This window comes from Arvicanthis niloticus, chromosome 26 (genome assembly GCF_011762505.2).
Source record: "Arvicanthis niloticus isolate mArvNil1 chromosome 26, mArvNil1.pat.X, whole genome shotgun sequence".
NCBI lineage: Eukaryota > Metazoa > Chordata > Mammalia > Rodentia > Muridae > Arvicanthis > Arvicanthis niloticus.
Window position 1 is genome coordinate 37,621,785 of NC_133434.1, and position 17,357 is coordinate 37,639,141.

The 17,357-nt window shown below is 47.5% G+C and overlaps 1 protein-coding gene, 1 long non-coding RNA gene and 2 other non-coding genes across 4 annotated transcripts in view; 1 reads left to right on the top strand and 3 right to left on the bottom strand.

Moving 5' to 3' along the window:
• Positions 1-299: 299 nt before the first annotated feature.
• LOC143439469 (U5 spliceosomal RNA) lies at positions 300-415 on the bottom strand. The gene has a single exon (XR_013107692.1). It is a non-coding gene; the product is annotated as a U5 spliceosomal RNA (small nuclear RNA).
• Positions 416-4,920: 4,505 nt separating this feature from the next.
• On the bottom strand, positions 4,921-5,036 carry LOC143439470 (U5 spliceosomal RNA). Its single transcript, XR_013107693.1, has one exon. It is a non-coding gene; the product is annotated as a U5 spliceosomal RNA (small nuclear RNA).
• Positions 5,037-12,472: 7,436 nt separating this feature from the next.
• LOC143439419 (uncharacterized) lies at positions 12,473-14,117 on the bottom strand. Its single transcript, XR_013107667.1, has 2 exons — positions 13,978-14,117; positions 12,473-13,493 (listed from the first exon to the last, which is right to left on the bottom strand). It is a non-coding gene; the product is annotated as an uncharacterized LOC143439419 (long non-coding RNA).
• Positions 14,118-14,119: 2 nt separating this feature from the next.
• Positions 14,120-17,357, top strand: part of Parp16 (poly(ADP-ribose) polymerase family member 16) — a 12,682-nt gene continuing 9,444 nt past the window's right edge. Inside the window, 2 exon segments of the mRNA XM_076925797.1 lie at positions 14,120-14,434; positions 14,974-15,257. Of these exon segments, the coding sequence (XP_076781912.1) occupies positions 15,084-15,257 (174 nt within the window). The 5' untranslated portion in view covers positions 14,120-14,434; positions 14,974-15,083.

Consider the following 17,357-nt stretch of genomic DNA (forward strand, 5'->3'; position numbering starts at 1 on the left):
GGTCTGAGAACGCTGGTCTGGTGCTGAGCAGCTGTGGTCTATGGTAAGGCGGTTTTTTTTCAGTCTGTGCCCTAGAACTTGAATAATATGGAGACCAGAATGGACGGGTTTAAACACCACTCGCCCGACATATAAAAAGGGAATTATCGCTGACTATTCTGGAGCACAATTGTCGTGATATCCCAGAGTGCACACGAAGTGCAATGCACCCAACAAGCATAGTCCCCCATTTATTAAACCTTGTTACCAACATGCAAGCAATCGCACAGCAGCTCTAACATTAGACACACATTAAATGTAGCCTTGTGGAAACAAGGCCTCAAAAAATTGGTTTAAGACTCAGAGTTGTTCCTCTCCACGGAAATCTTTAGTAAAAGGCGAAAGATTTATACGATCTGAAGAGAAACCAGAGTATGCCGGCGTGTGCTGTCACTCACAGGTCGGGTAGGAACTCCTCCTAGCACAGTGATGGTGTCTACTTGACTCACGAATACTCTAGCTAAAAAGAACCGCTCTTCTTCTTTTATAAATGTAGTCTAACTTTCACGGAGCTATTGTTAGAACAACCTATTAATTTTTCGTTATGTTGTTGTATTGTGCGCAATGTTCTCTGGGTATGCAAATATATACCGGCCCCGCCCTGCGGACGTGGGCGGGGCAGTGCCTCCACGCAGTGCCCGGCCGGGCCACCAGAGGGCGACGCCGAGAGCTGGCTGGGGAGTTCCAGTCTGAGACTCAGATTTTATGGTCTGTGTTTTTCTGTACATCTACATTTTATTCGCTTAAAGCCTGCGTTTGTTTTGTTTTTTACTTTTGTGATGCTGCTGAGGATTGGAGATAGAGCCTCACACGCACCAGACAAGCACTTTACAACGAGTTATATTCCTAATTACTGCAATAAATTCGAACAAGAACATAGCGTTCAACTGTGGGTACAGTAAATTCAGGGTCCCGGCTCTTGCTTTAGTGAGAGCGAGGGGTGGGTTTAAACAGTGTACCGCTCTCCTGTTTCTTGGGTTGCACGGCGAGCATCTGAGTAGCTTGTGGTTGTGTGGATTTAAAGTCGTGCGCTCAGCGCTTCACTTGTCTCTGCTTTCTTGTCTGTCTTTTAGAGTCTGTGACCACACTTGCTTTAAAATTGGAGCTTCCGCCGGGCAGTGATGGCGCACACCTTTAATTCCAGCTCTTGGGAGGCAGAGGCAGGCGGATTTCTGAGTTGGAGGCCAGCCTGGTCTACAGAGTGAGTTCCAGGACAGCCAGGGCTACACAGAGAAACCCTGTCTCGAAAAAACCAACCAACCAACCAACCAACCAACCAACCAAACAAACAAACAAACAAAAAAGGGGGGAAAAAGGAAAAAAAAAAAGAAAAAAATTGTAGCTTGCATGCTAGTTCCGGTCTCCTGTTGGCCACATTACTGCTGTGGATAAGATCTTGTGGGTCTCTGACCCTGAACTTTTAAGATTCATTCTCCTTTCCCAGGTGGGTTCAGTGGCACCCAGGACCTGCCCACCCTGACCCTGAATGGAAACCAGTGCTTTTTCTGTATTTGGAAACAGTCTTGCTATGTGACTCGGGTTAACCTCAAACTCCTCCTGCTCTTACCTCAGTCTCTCAAATCCTGGGATCACAGGCACGCACCACCACACCCAGCGCTGGCCACCTCTCCTTTATGGGGAGAGCAGTCCAGTCTCACTGTCAACACGTGAATCAACAGTCCTCGCCTCTGGGTAGACGGCTTTGGAGCTCTTGGTTTGACAGAAAAGTGACAGCCAATGTCCCCTTGTGACTGCAGGGCCCTTAAAGCCTTAATGCATCTGGGAACTGAATGTTGTTGGGAGGCAGGTTCAGCACACTCAGCACCTGAATTATTTTTTAAGCATTTCATATTTTAATTTTTATTTTATTTATTGTTTGTTTGGTTTGGTTTGATTTTCGAGACAGGGTTTCTCTGGCTATTCTGGAACTCACTGTGTAGACCAGGCTGGCCTCCAACTCAGAGATCTGCCTTCCTTTGCCTTGGGACAGCTGGGTTAAAGGTGTGCCACCACTGCCCAGATTGTTTAATTTTTATTTTATCTATATGACTATTTGTATACAGAGGCCTGAAGAAAGCATCAGATCCCCTGGAACTAGAGTTAGAAACAGTTTTGAGCCACCACGTGGGGGCCAGGAACAGAATCCTGGTTCTCCATAGGGCAGCAGATAATCCTAACCATCCAGCCATCTTCTGAGACTTCTTATTGTGTTATTTTAATTAATTACCTTTAAATGGTTAGCATGGCTAATGGTTACAGTGTCAGACAGTGTTGACTCAGTCGTGTTTGGGACTTGGTTTTTTACTTCAGAAAGGGGCTGGAATATTGGATTTTCCCTCACGGGAAGAACGGACAGAAGTTGAGACCCTCTCTTCCAAAATTAGGTTTGAGGAGTACTAGGAAAGTATGCTGAGCTAAGACCTTTGGGAGGAAAAAAAAAAAAAACAAAAAAACAGCTTGTACCAGGTGTGATGGTGGATGCCTTTAATTGCAGCACTTGGGAGGCAGAGGTAGGTGGATGTCTGTGAGTCTGAAGCCAGCCTTGTCTACAGATCGAGTTCCAGGTCAGCCAAGGCTACTCAGAGAAACGGTTTTGAAAAACTGAAAACAAAACACAGCTTGCACATGGATGACACTCTGAGGTCTCCCTCGCCCCCCTCTAACATGTATGTGTGTGTCACTGTGCATGCACGTGTAGACCCCACAAGGTCAATTCAGAAGACGGTGTCAGGAGTTGCAGGAACACAGGGGTCTGTGATCTGTCTGCCAGATCAGGACTGAGCCTGGGTCCTCTGCAAGAACAGTGAGTGAGAGCTCTTAACTGCTGACCCAGCTCTCTACCGCTCTGCCCTCTTTAATGTTTTTCAAGATATTATTGGGGGTGGAGTGCACACGCTGCGCTGCATGTGTGGAGGTCAGAGGTCAACTGTGGGAGTCAGTGCTTTTCTTTTACCACGTGAGTTCCAGGGATCAAACTCAGGTCATCAGGCTCAGCAGCAAAGTGCTTTCGATGCTATCTAGGGACGCAGGAACCGATTCATGTTCTCTGATTAGAGAGAGACAGGAAAGAAATGTCATCATAAGTCTTGGGGACATCCAGCAGGGCCATCATATGATATCAGGGAATTTGATGTCCCACACCCCCCCCTTGGGATTTTCAGTCTCATTAGTAATAGAATTAAGACCAGACACAAACAGAAGCTCGGGCAGTTTAAAAGAAAAGTGTCAGGGCAGGCAAGCTGTAAATCTTCCAGCTCCTTGGAGGAGGGGAATGGAGGCTATAAGCCAGCAGCTGACAGCAGGCAGCTACAAGACTGGAAGGAGAGCTTTGAGGAAGCATAAAACACCAGCTAAGAAGCTTAGGCTTACTTAGGCTCTGGACAACAACAGGAAGAACAAGAGAGAGGACAAAAGAAACAGTTATAAGAGGCAGATGCTTGCAGCCAACCATTGGGCTGAAGGAGTTGGAGAAGGAACTGAAGGAGCTGAGGGGGTTTGCAGCCCCATGGGGGAGCAACAGTGTCAACCTGCCAGACACCCCAAAGCTCACGGGGACTGGACCACCAACCAAAGAGTACACATTGGAGAGACCCATGGCTCCGACAGCGTATGTGGCAGAGGTTGGATGGCCTTGTTGGACGTCAGTGGGAGGAGTGGCTCTTGGGCCTGAGGGTGTAGGGAAATGCCAGGGCAGGAAGACGGAAGTGGGTGTGTGGGTGGGGGAGCACCCTCATCGAGGCAGGGGGAAGGGGATGGGATGGGGGTTTCCGAAGGGGAGACGTGGAAAGGGGAAAACAATTGAAATGTAAATAAAGAAAATATCTAATTAAAAAAAAAAGAAATAGTTACAGTCACAACTCAGAAAGGTAGACAGACATAACCCAACATCCTTCCAGCTCCTACTGTCTGCACTAAAGGGATTCAGGGAAAGAAAGGCATCGAATTGTAAAGTGAACCCTCCTTCCTAGGGGTGGTCCTCTACCCAGGTTCCTGACCTGGCCCTCTCAGGGGCCACTTTTCTATGTATGTAAAACAAAAGAAAAGGCTGTATGCTTTTCTCCTACTCATCTTTTGATTAAAAAAAAAGATTTATGCATTTATGTGCATGGGTATTTTGCCTGCATGTGTATATGTGGGTCACTGTGTGCCTGGTGCCTTTGGGTGGCAAACTTTTTTTTTGGTTTGTTTGTTTGTTTTATTGAAGTTATGATGAATGGTTATAAGTCACCATTCTTTTTTGTTAGTTTGGTTTAGCTTCTTTAGTTTTTTATTATTTTCGACTAGGGTTTCTCTGTGTAGCTCTGGCTGTCCTGGAACTCTCTGTAGACCAGGCTGGCCGCAAACTCAGAGATCCACCACCACTACTGATTTAATACTAATTAAATCACCACTGACTAATTTAATCCTTAGGCTGTGAGATTTTTATTCATTGACTGATAATAATTATTTTGTTTTTGCCCCCAGACAGCTCTGGGTGGAAACATCTTAAAAGCCTGCAGGATCCAGGGGATCAATGGTTTAGGAAATGTTGTCTTGTCTGCTTTAAGAGCTGGCCAGGTACCAGAAGCTCCGGGAAGAGTTCGAGGCTTGCCTGGTCTGCAGAGCAATCCACAAAACCCAGAAAAAAAGTAAAAATAAAAAAGCCCAAGAAATGGGCAAATTAGGCTTAATCCAAGTAAAAAGTATGATTTATTCTACAATTCAGAAGTAAAAACCTTACATACGTATGTGTATACATATGTATGTATATAAGCACTTATACATAAAATATTGCAAAATGCATAAAATCTACAAACCTGGGTAATAAAGCTAACACCAATAGTTCTCCCAGAGAGCAACTCCATAAGACACAGCATTTCTATTCTTATACACGGCATGTGGAGCCTTGTCGGAACAAGGCCTCAAAAAATTGGTTTAAGACTCAGAGTTGTTCCTCTCCACGGAAATCTTTAGTAAAAGGCGAAAGATTTATACGATCTGAAGAGAAACCAGAGTATGCCGCTGGGACAGTTAGTACGCTTCTAGGGTAACAGCACCTCCTAGTCTACTAATGGTGACTTGTACATTTGAACCACCGTCACCTACGGAAATCTCCTCATGACCGTTTGGAGTAATATTTCGTTCTTGGTTTTAAAAACTTCGAGAAACGGGAGATCTTGTCACGAAAATGTTTGCACGAGCCGCGTTGTGTTTCGGGTATGTAAATGAGCCGAGTAATCGCCCTAGCGATTGGCCCTGTTCCTGCAGGGGGCGGGGCGGAAGCGTGCGCCTCCTGCTCACCCGAGTGGCGGGGTTTGCACCTCCGCACACTGGAATTTGAATACGGTTTCTTTTAAATAAAGGAGGCTTCCAATGGATTAGACGGCGATGACTTGTGAAGGACGGAGGAATAACCTAACTGACAGACTCCCTGTTCTGAGGGTGGGATTGGCACGGGAGCACAGGGTGTGCGCGCGCGCGCGTGTGTGTGTGTGTGTGCACGTGTGTGTGCACACGCGAGTGTGTGTGTGTCCACGCGCGCACTGCGGAGCCAGACGTCCTGGAGCAGGCGATTGTGAGCTGACACACATAAGTGCTGGGAACTGAACTCAGGTCTTCAGGAAGAGCAAGCAGCAAGCACTCTGGTGGTGCTGGTGGTTTTTCAAGACAGGGTTTCTCTGTGTAGCCCTGGCTGTCCTGGAACTCACTCTGTAGACCAGGCTGGCCTCGAACTCAGAAATCCGCCTGCCCCTGCCTCCCAAGTGCTGGGATTAAAGGTGTGCCCCACCACTGCCCGGCATAAAATAATTTTTTAAAAAAGACTTTTTGTCTTGATATCTTGTCGTATTTGTGGATAGTATGGAACTTACTTTTAATTGCACTTATTTAACTTATGCGTCTGTCTGTGTCTTTGCGTGGGCATAGGTACCACATGTATGCAAGTGCTTTGGGAGGCCAGAAAAAGGCTTCAGAAGCCTTGGAACTGAAGTTACAGGCTATCATGAGCTGTGTCATGTGGATGGCTAACAACTGCCTATAACTCCAGCCCTAGAGGGATTGGATGCCTCCAGCCTCGCGGGTCATCTACAACTATAGACACATACATACATATAATTTGAAATAATAATAAATATATATGTATGTATTGGGGTTTGTTGTTGTTGTTGGTTTTTGTTTTTGTTTTTTGTTTGTTTGTTTGTTTGTTTGTTTTGGTTTTTCGAGACAGGGTTTCTCTGTGTGGCCCTGGCTGTCCCGTAGACCAGGCTGGCCTCGAATTCAGAAATCCACCTGCCTCTGCCTCCCAAGTGCTGGGATTAACGGCGTGTGCCACCACTGCCCGGCCTAAATAAATATAGTTTTAAAAGGAGCTTTCCTGTGTAAATCTAAAGTCTAAGCTGGTTTATGAGGTTCAGGTTTGGAGCTGAGAAAGTGCTGATAAAATCAAAGTCTGCATAGTCTCTGGTGTTAAGCAGTCATGGCCCATTTCCTGTTTGACACATGTTGAGGGATCTCTAGGGATCAGAACTGTTGTCTAAGCGGGCAGTCTTCCCTGGTTTTGTTCCCTGGTTTTGACCCTCAGCCAGCAAGAAATGTCAACCAGATCCTGGAGGGAGTGGCTTCTTTCCCTTCCACGTCCTCTGAACTTTCCCTGTCGTTTTTTTCCTGCCTTGTGTAAATCTACTTTTCCTTCTTGTAGTTTTCCCCACTTGAGTGACTGCTTTGGTGGTCACAATTAAGGACCAAACTTACCTCAGAGCAGCCAGGCTCTGCTGGCCCGGCGCCTGGGCAACTGCCTGAGGGCTTCCTTGCTGCCTTCGTGGTGTTCTTAGTAACTTTATTCAGCACCAGGATGGAACTGCCACCTCTCTGTGCTCACAGCTCTCTGTGCTGAGCTGAGGAGCAGCGCTTCCTAGTGAGTCTTTTTTTTTTTTTTTTTTTTTTTTTTTTTTTTTTTTTAAACTTTTTATTTACTTTATGTGTATGAGTACACTGCAGCTGTCTTCAGACATCGGATCCCACTACAGATGGTTTTCAGCCACCACGTGGTTGCTGGGGATTGAACTCAGGACCTCTGAAAGACCAGTCAGTGCTCTTAACCACTGAGCCACCTCTCCAGCCCCCTAGTGAGTCTTTAATGTCCCTGTATTTTCATTCTGCTCCAAGCTGCTCCAAGTTTCCAGTAGGAATTGTTTTGATGAAACAATTTCACTCTGTTTCTAGGTTTCTGGACGTGATCATTGGGTTTGTTGTTGTTGTTTTGGTTTGTTTGTTTTAGTCAGGAACTCTCTGTGTAGTCCTTGGGGCCGAGAAGGTCTTATGTAGACCAGGACGACACTGAACTCCTGATCACCTCACTTCCACGCTGGGTTGCTGCAGGAGATGCCTTTAAAAAAAAGCTTTAAGTACGTGGTCTGCCTTGACTTTGAGGTAGAAGTTGGAGTGTAGTCCTTTTTTTAAATTTCTAGAACAAACAAGTAAAATTTGCGAGTTATTTCTGAAGTGGTTAGTAATAGTAATCTTTTCAAGGAAACAGCCCTTTTATATTCTTTAAGACATTTCCCCCTAATTATTGCGGTGTGTGTATATTATGTGTGTACTTGCGTATGGGCACACATGTGCCTTAGCTTCTGTGTACAGATCGGGCACTGGCCTTCTCCTTCCCCATGGATTTCTGGGAGTGGAACCCAGGTCACCTGGCTTTTCACTTCAAGTCCTTTTACTTGTTTGAGCCATCTTGGTTTGGGGTTTATTTGTTTTTGTTTGTTTGTTTTTATTGTTTTTTGTTTGTTTGTTTGTTTGTTTGTTTGAGATATAGCCTGGCTGTCCTAGAACTCACTATGTAGACCAAGCTGGCCTCCAACTCACAGAGATGTGCCTGTCTCTGCCTCTGTTGTTTTGTTTCTTTTAACACTTATTTCTGTCTTTGTGTGTCACTGCTGTGAAGAAACACCATCGCCAAGGCAGTTTTTATAAAAGCAAATATGTAATTGGGGCTGGCTTACAGTTTCAGAGGTTCAGTCCGTTATCATTGTTGTGTCATGCAGGCAGACAGGTGCTGGAGGAGCCAGGAATTCTACATCTTGATCTGAAGGCAGCAAAGTGGAGACTGTCTTCTGCAGGTAACCAGAAGAAGGGTCTTTTCTGAAGGCAGCCGGGAGGAAGCTTTCTTCCGTACTGGGAGGAGCCTAAGGACTAGGAGACCTCAAAGCTGCCTACACAGTGACACACTTCCTCCAACAAGGCCACATCCCCTAACATTGCCACTCCTGATGGGCAAGCATTTAAACACATGATTTTATGGTGCTACACCTACCACCACAACTTTTATCTTTTTTTTTTTAACATTTATTTATTCATTTAATGTATATGAGTACACTATTGCTCTCTTCAGACACACCAGAAGAGGGCATCAGATCCCATTACAGATGGTTGTGAGCCACCATGTGGTTGCTGGGAATTGAACTCAGGACCTCTGGGAAGGTCAGTGCTCTTAACCACTGAGCCATCTCTCCAGCCCCCAACTTTTACCTTTTACTTATATGCATGTGTGTTGAGTGTCTGCTACGTGTCCCTAAGCCCACAAAGACCCCATCAGATCCCTGTAGCTGGAGTTTCGGGCAGTTGTGAGCGGCCTGATGCAGGTGCTGAGAAGCAAATTCAGGTCTTTTGGAAGAGCAGCAGCTGCCCTTGATGGTGGGCCATCTCTCTCCAGCCCCGCTTCTGTATTCTCTATGCCACGCCACATCTGTACTCGGTTTTCTGATCTCGTTTTTATTTAATTCCTTGTTTTCATTGGCTTTCTTCTGTTTCTTCAGTTTTTTCCTTCTTCACTCTTGAAGCTGGATAATAAGCTGTTATTATCATTATATGGTGTTAGATTGACCCAGGGTCTTCTGCATGAAAAGTGAGTGATAGATCCTTTATCCCACTGGTACCCCCAAGTTGAAGAGAGAAAAACAATAACATTTACAGGAGTTAGGGAGATGGTGTGGTGGGCAAGAGTGCGCTCTGTGTGTGCATGAAGATCTGAGTTCAAATCCCAGCACCTATGTAAAATGTAGGGTGTGGGTATGGGAATAATCCCAGCACCGTGGGGGTCTGCTGGCTGCCTGCCGAGTTCCAGGCTCAGTAGAGACCCTGTCTCGAGGGGAAAAGGTGATGTGTAACAGAGTAGAACACGCCTTCTGTCCTTCTCTGGCCTTTGTGCATGCACGTGGGTGTTTGCGTACATCGTACACCCATGCACACTCCACACAATTTACAATCTCTATAAATAGTCCAAGGACACACAGCAGTCATTAAAGAACGCAGTAAAAGCTGGCCATGGTGACTCACATCTGTAATCCCAGCATTCAGGAGACTGAGGCAGAAGGATTGCTTTCGATTCCAGTTGCTCTGAACTATGAGCCGCCGCCGCTCTCTCCTCCTTTCACTAGAGCATTTTAAAAATATTTCATAGTTCATTTTTAATTATGTTTGTGCACACATAAATGCATAAAATGGGCAGGCATTCTGTAAAAAGACATGCTTTTATTTGTGTCTGGGCATGTAGAGGGTAGAACAGGGCATCACATCCCTCCGAGCTGGGGGTACAGATGTTTGAGGGATCACAGCTGGTTATTTGGGTGCTGGGATCTGAGTTCTTCATGATCGCACGTCAAGTGCTCTAACCACTGGGCCATCCTTCTAGCTACATTTCTTACAGAGCTCGGGAAGAAGCTTATCGTTGTCCCCACCCTCATCTCCATAGTCCTGGGCCAGAGACTTTACCAGGGAGACTAATGGTCTCCCAAAGGAACAGGCTCCATGGAGAAGCCGCATGCAAACAGATTGGGATATCGAATAGCTTGATGGCAGAGCACTTGTCCAGTATGATAGTGGGTCTGGGCTTAATCCCTAGCAAGGCAAATAACAATGGTAATAACAACAACAACAACAACAACAATAAATCATAGAGAAATGAACTGGAGCAGTCCCGGAGGTTGTGTCGAACGGTAACTGGGAGACTGACAGTCTTACTGGTTTTATGGGCCAATCTATAGGCGGGGCATATTTCCAGGAAAGTAAACAGTTGGAGTCACAGTATACAAACACCAACTCCTAGAACTATTCCTTCCAAGGAGTCTAAACAACTGAGCACCGTTCAGTGTGGAGTGGGTTTTAACATCTGGATGTTGTCAGGGACAAAGTCAAATGAAAGGTCTGCAAAAGTACTGCCAGCACTTGTGAGTGCTGAGGCAGGGGGATGGCTGCATGCTTGAGGCCCCAGCACCTATGAAGCTGAGGCAGGAGGACTGCTGCATGTTTGAGGGCAGCCTTGGCTAAATATAGAATTCCAGGCCAGCCTATGTAGAACGAGAGCCTGTCTCATAAAAAACCAAAACCGAGTAACAAAAACAAACAAACAAAACGAACAAACAAACAAATACAAAAAACCAAAATCAAGCCAGCTGCCGTGGCATCTGCTTTTAATCTCAGTACTCAGGAGGTAGAGGCAGGAGGATCCCTGTGAATTTGTGACTAGCTCCATCTACATGGTAAGTTGTAGCCCACTCAGGGCTACATGGTGAGAACTTTTCTTTTTTTTCTTTTTTCTTTTTTTTTTTCCCACAAGACGGTGAGAACTTTTCTAAGCAACAGTAAACCAAAACCAACCAACCAACCAACCAAACAAACAAATCCTTCGAACAAACAAACAAACCCCCCACAGTTGTGTCAAAGTTACTGTGGGCATACTGGCTATGGTCACTGTGGACATACCCAATGAACTTCAAGTAGCATTAGTGTGAACATTTTTTTGTTTGTTTGTTTTATTGGATATTTTCTTTATTTATATTTCAAATTTCTCCAGGTATCCCCTCTGGAAAACCCCTATCCCATCCCCCCTCCCCCTGCCTCTATAAGGGTGCTCCCCCACCCACCCACCCACCCACTCACTCCTGCCTTCCCACCCTGGCATTTCCCTACACTAGGGCATCGAATCCCCACAGGACCAAGGGCCGCTCCTCCCACTGACGTCCAAGAAGGCCATCCTCTGCCTCATATGTAGCCAGAGCCATGGGTCTCTCCATGTGTACTCTTTGGTTAGTGGTCCAGTCCCTGGGGAGCTCTGGGGGGTCCGGCCTGTTGACTCTCTTTCTCCCCACACGGAGCTGCAAACCCCTTCAGCTCCTTCAGCCCCTTCTCCAACTCCTCAATCTGGGACCCTGCGCTCAGTCCAACGGTTGGCGGTTGGCATCCCCTCTGTATTTGTCTGCTCTGGCAGAGCCTCTCTGGAGACAGACGTATCAGGCTCCTGTCAGCAAGCGCTTCCCTGCATCCTCAATAACGTCCAGGTTTGACAACTATATGGGATGGATCCCCTGGTGGGGTAGTCTCCGGCCTTTCCTTCAGTCTCTGCCCCACACTTTGTCTCCAGTTTTCCTCCTGTCAGTATTTTGTTCCCCCTTCTAAGAAGACCTGAAGCATCCACATTTTGGTCTTCTTTCTTGAGCTTCATATGGTCTGTGAATTGTATCTTGGGTATTCTGAGCTTTTAGGCTAATATCCACTTATCAGTGAGTGCATCCCATGTGTGTTCTTTTGTGACTTACCTCACTCAGGATGATATTTTCTGGTTCCATCCATTTGCCTGCGAATTTCATGAAGTCATTGTTTTTAATAGCTGAGTAGTACTCCATTGTGTAAATGTACCACATTTTCTGTATCCATTCCTCTGCTGAAGGACTTCTGGATTCTTTGCAGCTTCTGGCTGTTATAAATAAGGCTGCTTTGAACATAGTGGAGCATATGTCCTTGTTATATGTTGGAGCATCTTCTGGGAATATGCCCAGGAGTGGTATCACTTGGTCCTCAGGTAGTGCTATGTCCAATTTTCTGAGGAACCACCAAACTGATTTCCAGAGTGGTTGTACCAGCTTGCAACCCCACCAGCAATGAAGGAGTGTTCCTTTTTCTCCACATCCTCACCAGCATCTGCTGTCATCTGAGTTTTTGAATTTAGCCATTCTGACTGGTGTGAGGAATCTAGTGCAAACATTTATAAAGAGACACAGCATGGCAAAAATACTGACAGCCAAACACCAGAAGGAAATATATTTTTAAATTTTATTTTATTATTATTTTTGTTTGTTTGTTTTTCAACACAGGGTAGCCCTGGCTGTCCTAGAATTTGCTCTGTAGACCAGGCTGGCCTTGCCGGGCAGTGATGGCACACACCTTTAATCCCAGCACTTGGGAGGCAGAGGCAGGCAGATTTCTGAGTTCGAGGCCAGCCTGGTCTACAGAGTTCTAGGACAGCCAGGACTACACAGAGAAACACTGTCTCAAAAAAAAAAAAAAAAAAAAAAAAAAACCAACAACAACAAAAAAACAGGCTGGCCTCTAACTCACAGAGATCAACCTGCCTCTGCCTCCTGAGTTCTGGGATGAATGCATTTTAAAGATTTCTTTCTTTCTTTCTTTCTTCCTTTCTTCCTTTCTTCCTTTCTTCCTTTCTTCCTTTCTTTCTTTCTTTCTTTCTTTCTTTCTTCTTCTTCTTCTTCTTCTTCTTCTTCTTCTTCTTCCTCTTCCTCTCTCTCTCTCTGTCTCTCTGTCTCTCTCTCTCTCTCTCTCTCTCTCTCTCTCTCTCTCTCTCTCTCTCTCTCTCTCTCTCTGCATGTGAAAGAGAGACAGACAGAAAAAGACACACAGAGAGGGACAGAGTTTATGTGCACCACATGTGTGTGCAGGAACCCTTGGAGGCCAGAAGAGGGCATCAGAGCCCATGGAACTAGAGTTAGGAGCCACTGTTTGCTACAACCTGATCCTCTGCAAGACCAGCCAGTGCTTGTAACCACCTGAGCCATCTGGTGGAAATCTTGAAAGCAACATGAGGAAAACAAACTTGTCACAAGGCAACCCCGGTAACATTTACTGCTGACCCTTCAGCAGAAACAGTGGAGATGGCAGAGGAGGGGATGGCATACCTACAGCTCTAAGGGGAAACTCAGCAACAGAAACTGCAGATCGGTAAGCTCTTCCAAGGACCAACAGCTGAAATACACCTTCCAAGACACCCTAAGTGGGCTGGGACGTGGCTTAGAGGTAGGCTTCAGATTGAGGAGCCCTTAGGTTCATTCCCCAGGACTCCCAAATAAAGCAGGATTGAGCTCAGACACACCAGAAGAGGGCGCCAGATTCCATTACAGATGGTTGTGAGCCACCGTGTGGTTGCTGGGAATTGAACTGGAGACCTCTGGAAGAGCAGTCAGTGCTCTTAACTGCCGAGCCATCTCTCCATCTCATCAATATTCTTTAAAATCACATTTATTATACTTACCTGGCAGGAAAGATGACCAGAAGGTTTTCTCAGGGTGAGGGTCATGCAGTATGCTTCAGGGGTGCGGCAGTTACCTCGGGGTTCCAGGTGCTCCACCGGGCCCTAGGGGCCCCAGGACTTGGGGTGCTTGAGGGTTTTTATTGGAGGCCATAGGCTGTCAGACAATTTGGTGATTCCAGATCAGTCCAGGCCTTGCAACAACCATTATCACTTGGACTCTGTGTGTGTGTGTGTGTGTGTGTGTGTGTGTGTCTCCCAGCTCATTGCTTGGCCTGGGAAGCTCTAAACGGTCTGGGGATATAGTTCTGCCTGCCTTCCCTCCCAAAGTCTGATGAGCATAGGGCCAAGCCCCATTTAGATGCCCAAGGAAGGGAGTGTATGTGTATGTTTATTTATCTAATTAATTAATCTGTAGACCAGTCTGGTCTTGAACTCAGAGATCTGCCTGCCTCTGCTTGCGGTGTGCTGGGACTAAAGGCTCGCTCCACCACCCCTCAGCATGTGTGGAGTTTGTAAATGGGGTCCTTTTGGTCTAACAATTCAGCACTGGCCTTAGCTTTCTTTCAGTGGGCTAAATGCTTTTTTTTTTTCCTAATGAGATCTCGAGGAGGAAGAGGTTAAAGGGATTCAGTTCTTACATTTATTTTTGTGTATACGTTCACATGTGGGCACACTCGAGCCTTGGGGCATGTGTGGGTCACACATAGGACAAATGGCTGGAATCGGCTCGCTCCTAACGTGGGATCCCGGGGTAGAACTCCCGTCCAGCGGCTGAGTCATCTGGGGTCCGGTCTTTGCCCTTCCGCGGGCTTAGCTCGTTGTTCTCCCAGCCCTCCAGCGCATGTTTTCCCGACTTCCTGTTAGAGGCCTTCGAAGGAGGAGGATCCTGGGAAATCTGAGGTCAGACATTTGAGCAATTCAGAGAATTCCGGAGGCCGTAAGGTAGAGGGAGAGGAAGGACTTGGGGTCGGCTACCGCGCCTTGAGAAAGTTATCTGTGTCGCTCCGACCCTCGGCTTTTCCCTGGGTGTCGAGTGGCTCCTTCTGTGTCCGCTCCAGGAAAAACCGGTTTATTCAACAGGTGGCAAGTCCCAAGGTGAGAGAGGCAGGCTTGAGCCGGAGAGCCGGCAGCACAAAGACAATTCCCCCGGGCGGGTCCCGGATCGGTTTCCACCCGGGGCTGTGGCGGGGATGATAAGGACACCTTTGCCCAGCACCCAGGGCAGCTGGGATGCTCGGGGACGCGTGGATGGGCGAGCGCTGAGCCTGGGCGCGGGGAGGGGCGGGCCCGGGCCGGGTGGGCGGGGCGGGCCCGGGTGGGCGGGGCGGGCCCGGGTGGGCGGGGCGGGCCCGGGTGGGCGGGGCGGCGTGGAGAGCGGCGGGCAGGGAGGTAGGCCGTGGCTGCAGGCAGTGTGGGGCGGGCAGGCCCGATCGGCCCGGGTCCCCGGGGTGCTGCACCCTCGCCGCGTGCAATAAGCGATTCCTCCAGACCGGGGACCCCGGGCCTGGCGGGGGTCCGAGAGTCGGTTCTCCCAGATCCCGTGTTTCCCGAACCGAGCGACCGAGCCCAGTGTCCTGCAGAGGACGCTCGCCGGCGCGTTCTCACCACTGTCAATGTGTCACCCCTTTGCCTAGCTCCACCCCGCGGGCTGGGAAACCTGGCAGCAGACGATCCCCAGTCCCCCGGGCCCAGGCACCGCGCTGCCCCTCCTTGTCTCCTCCCGGCCACGCGCTACGAGCCCGGGATGCAGCTCTCCAGCAGGGCGGCAGCCAGGGAGGCGGCGAGCCGCGACGTGCTGGCCGCGGACCTCCGCTGCAGCTTCTTCGCCTCGGCGCTGCAGAGCTACAAGCGAGACTCGGTGCTGCGGCCCTTCCCCGCCTCCTACGCCCGCCACGACTGTAAGGACTTCGAGGCCCTGGTGAGTCCGTTCTGATCCACCGTTGCTCGCTGCATCCTGGGCCAAGTGGCCCCGTGGAACGGCAGGCAGGAGCAGCTCCACCCGTGTTAGAACACATGCCAAATCCCCTGAACTTCCCACCCAGCCTGGCCTTGGGGAAGGTTCCCATCAGCAAGAACACTCCTAAACACCCTCGTGTAGACACACTGCCGAGTCATTTGGTGGCTGCTTCCTTTTGTCAGTGACTGATTTCCCAGGAGTGATGTGAGGAACAGCTACACAGTCTTCCACAACACGCTCAAGTGTGGCCCTAAAGGGCGTTGATCTGAACCAGCTGCTCTGCCAAGATAGGAAGTTGTCCCTCCCTTTGCAACTAGTTAGACTTTGCCCTTCAGATGAAGTTACTTACGAACAGTTCTTATATAAACTGTCACGCAGTGCACATATGCGCTGTTACTTTCTGACGACTTATATTCCGAGTGGCCGGGATTGATTACAGGTTTCAGCACTACCCACGACCTATATGTAAGGCATATAATTTCTCTAAGAAGTTAGGGTCAGTATTCCAGACGTCAGCTATCCTTGTAATCCAAATATTTGGAATTATCCGGAAGATATAGCTTGCCAAAATTGACTCGAGTGAAGAAAATAGAAAGTCTCCAGTAGTGGTGGTGCACACTCACACACAATCTCAGCACTCAGAAGGATGAGGCAGGAGTGCAAATTTGAGGCTAGCCTGGGCTATAAAAAGAAACAAGCAAACAAATCTTTGAACCCTACCTACTTAGTTGACAAGTTCTATTTCAATACAGGAGTAGTACATGCTTACAGTTTCATAGAAATTCTTTCAAAATATTGAAAATGTAGTTAGATATGGTGGTAGGCAGACATCTGTAATCCCGGCCCCTGGGAGGCAGGAACAGTAGAATCAGTTCAAGGTCAGCTGCAGCAATATATTGAGTTTCTGTATAGCCTGGATTACATAAAACTGTCTCGAACAAAACAAGAAAGCAGGAAAGAAAAAAGGTTGGAATGTACTTGGTATTAAATCTGATAAAGGTAATACAGAAAAGGAAATTATTGAGAAATTCCGTTCCCCAAGTATAAATGCAAAATTCCAGGGTTTGGGAGATGGCTCAGACGGTTGGCACCGACTGCCCTTCCAGAGGACACAGGTTTACTTCCTGGCACAAACATGGTGTTCACAGCCATCTAAATCCACTTTCAGGGGGGGTCTAAGACTCTCTTCTGGTCTCTGCGTGCAGCAGGAACCACATGGTCCACAGGCTTACATCCAGGCAAAACACCCATTGGCGTTAAAAAATACATTATTAAAAAAAAAAAATACAAAACTCCACCACAAAATACTAGGACCCCCAACGCAACATATAATAAAAGGTAATTCATCATCACCAGGTTAAGTCTGTGTCAGGAAAGCGCTTTCCCTGTTTGGAAGTCAACTAATGTAAGCAACCGTGTTATCTGATGAAAAATGTTCACAATGGACACTGAGCACCTCCCACCGTCTCTGATGAGGTCACGAACCCTGGGTCCGCTCTTTGTTTTCATTCCTTGGAGGTCAAGCAACAAACAAAGGCGGGCCATCTGGCTCCACCTGGCCCTTACAGTCCTAGCCATGTGTGTTGAGGATCCCTGGGCTCTTGGCGGCTTGCACCGCCTCTGCAGGCCCAGGTACAGGAAGTGGGAAGAAACAGGCAAACCGACTTCTGTCGTGGTTTCTTCTGCAAGCTCTCGCTCACTCTTGAGTTCGTGGTGTAAGGGACTTGAGCACAAAACACGACAACAGATGTTTATAGGTCAAGTGACTTCAAAAGCTGATTTTCACAGAAGATCAAGTCCAGCCTGGATTTACTTTCTGAGTCATTTTGTGGCTGAAGAAGGAAACTTGGGGTACTGGGTTTTTGTTTGTTTGTTTTGCTTTGTTTTTATCTCTCATTTTTCTAGCTGAAAACATTTGAGAACTAATACGAGCACTTCTGGTCATTTACAATTACTTTACTGACTATTCCTAGAGGACCCCTTTGGTGAAACCAAGTCCCTGGCAGTTAGGCATGGTCTGGTCTTATTCTGCTACTGTCCACAAAGCCCTCCATTATCTCT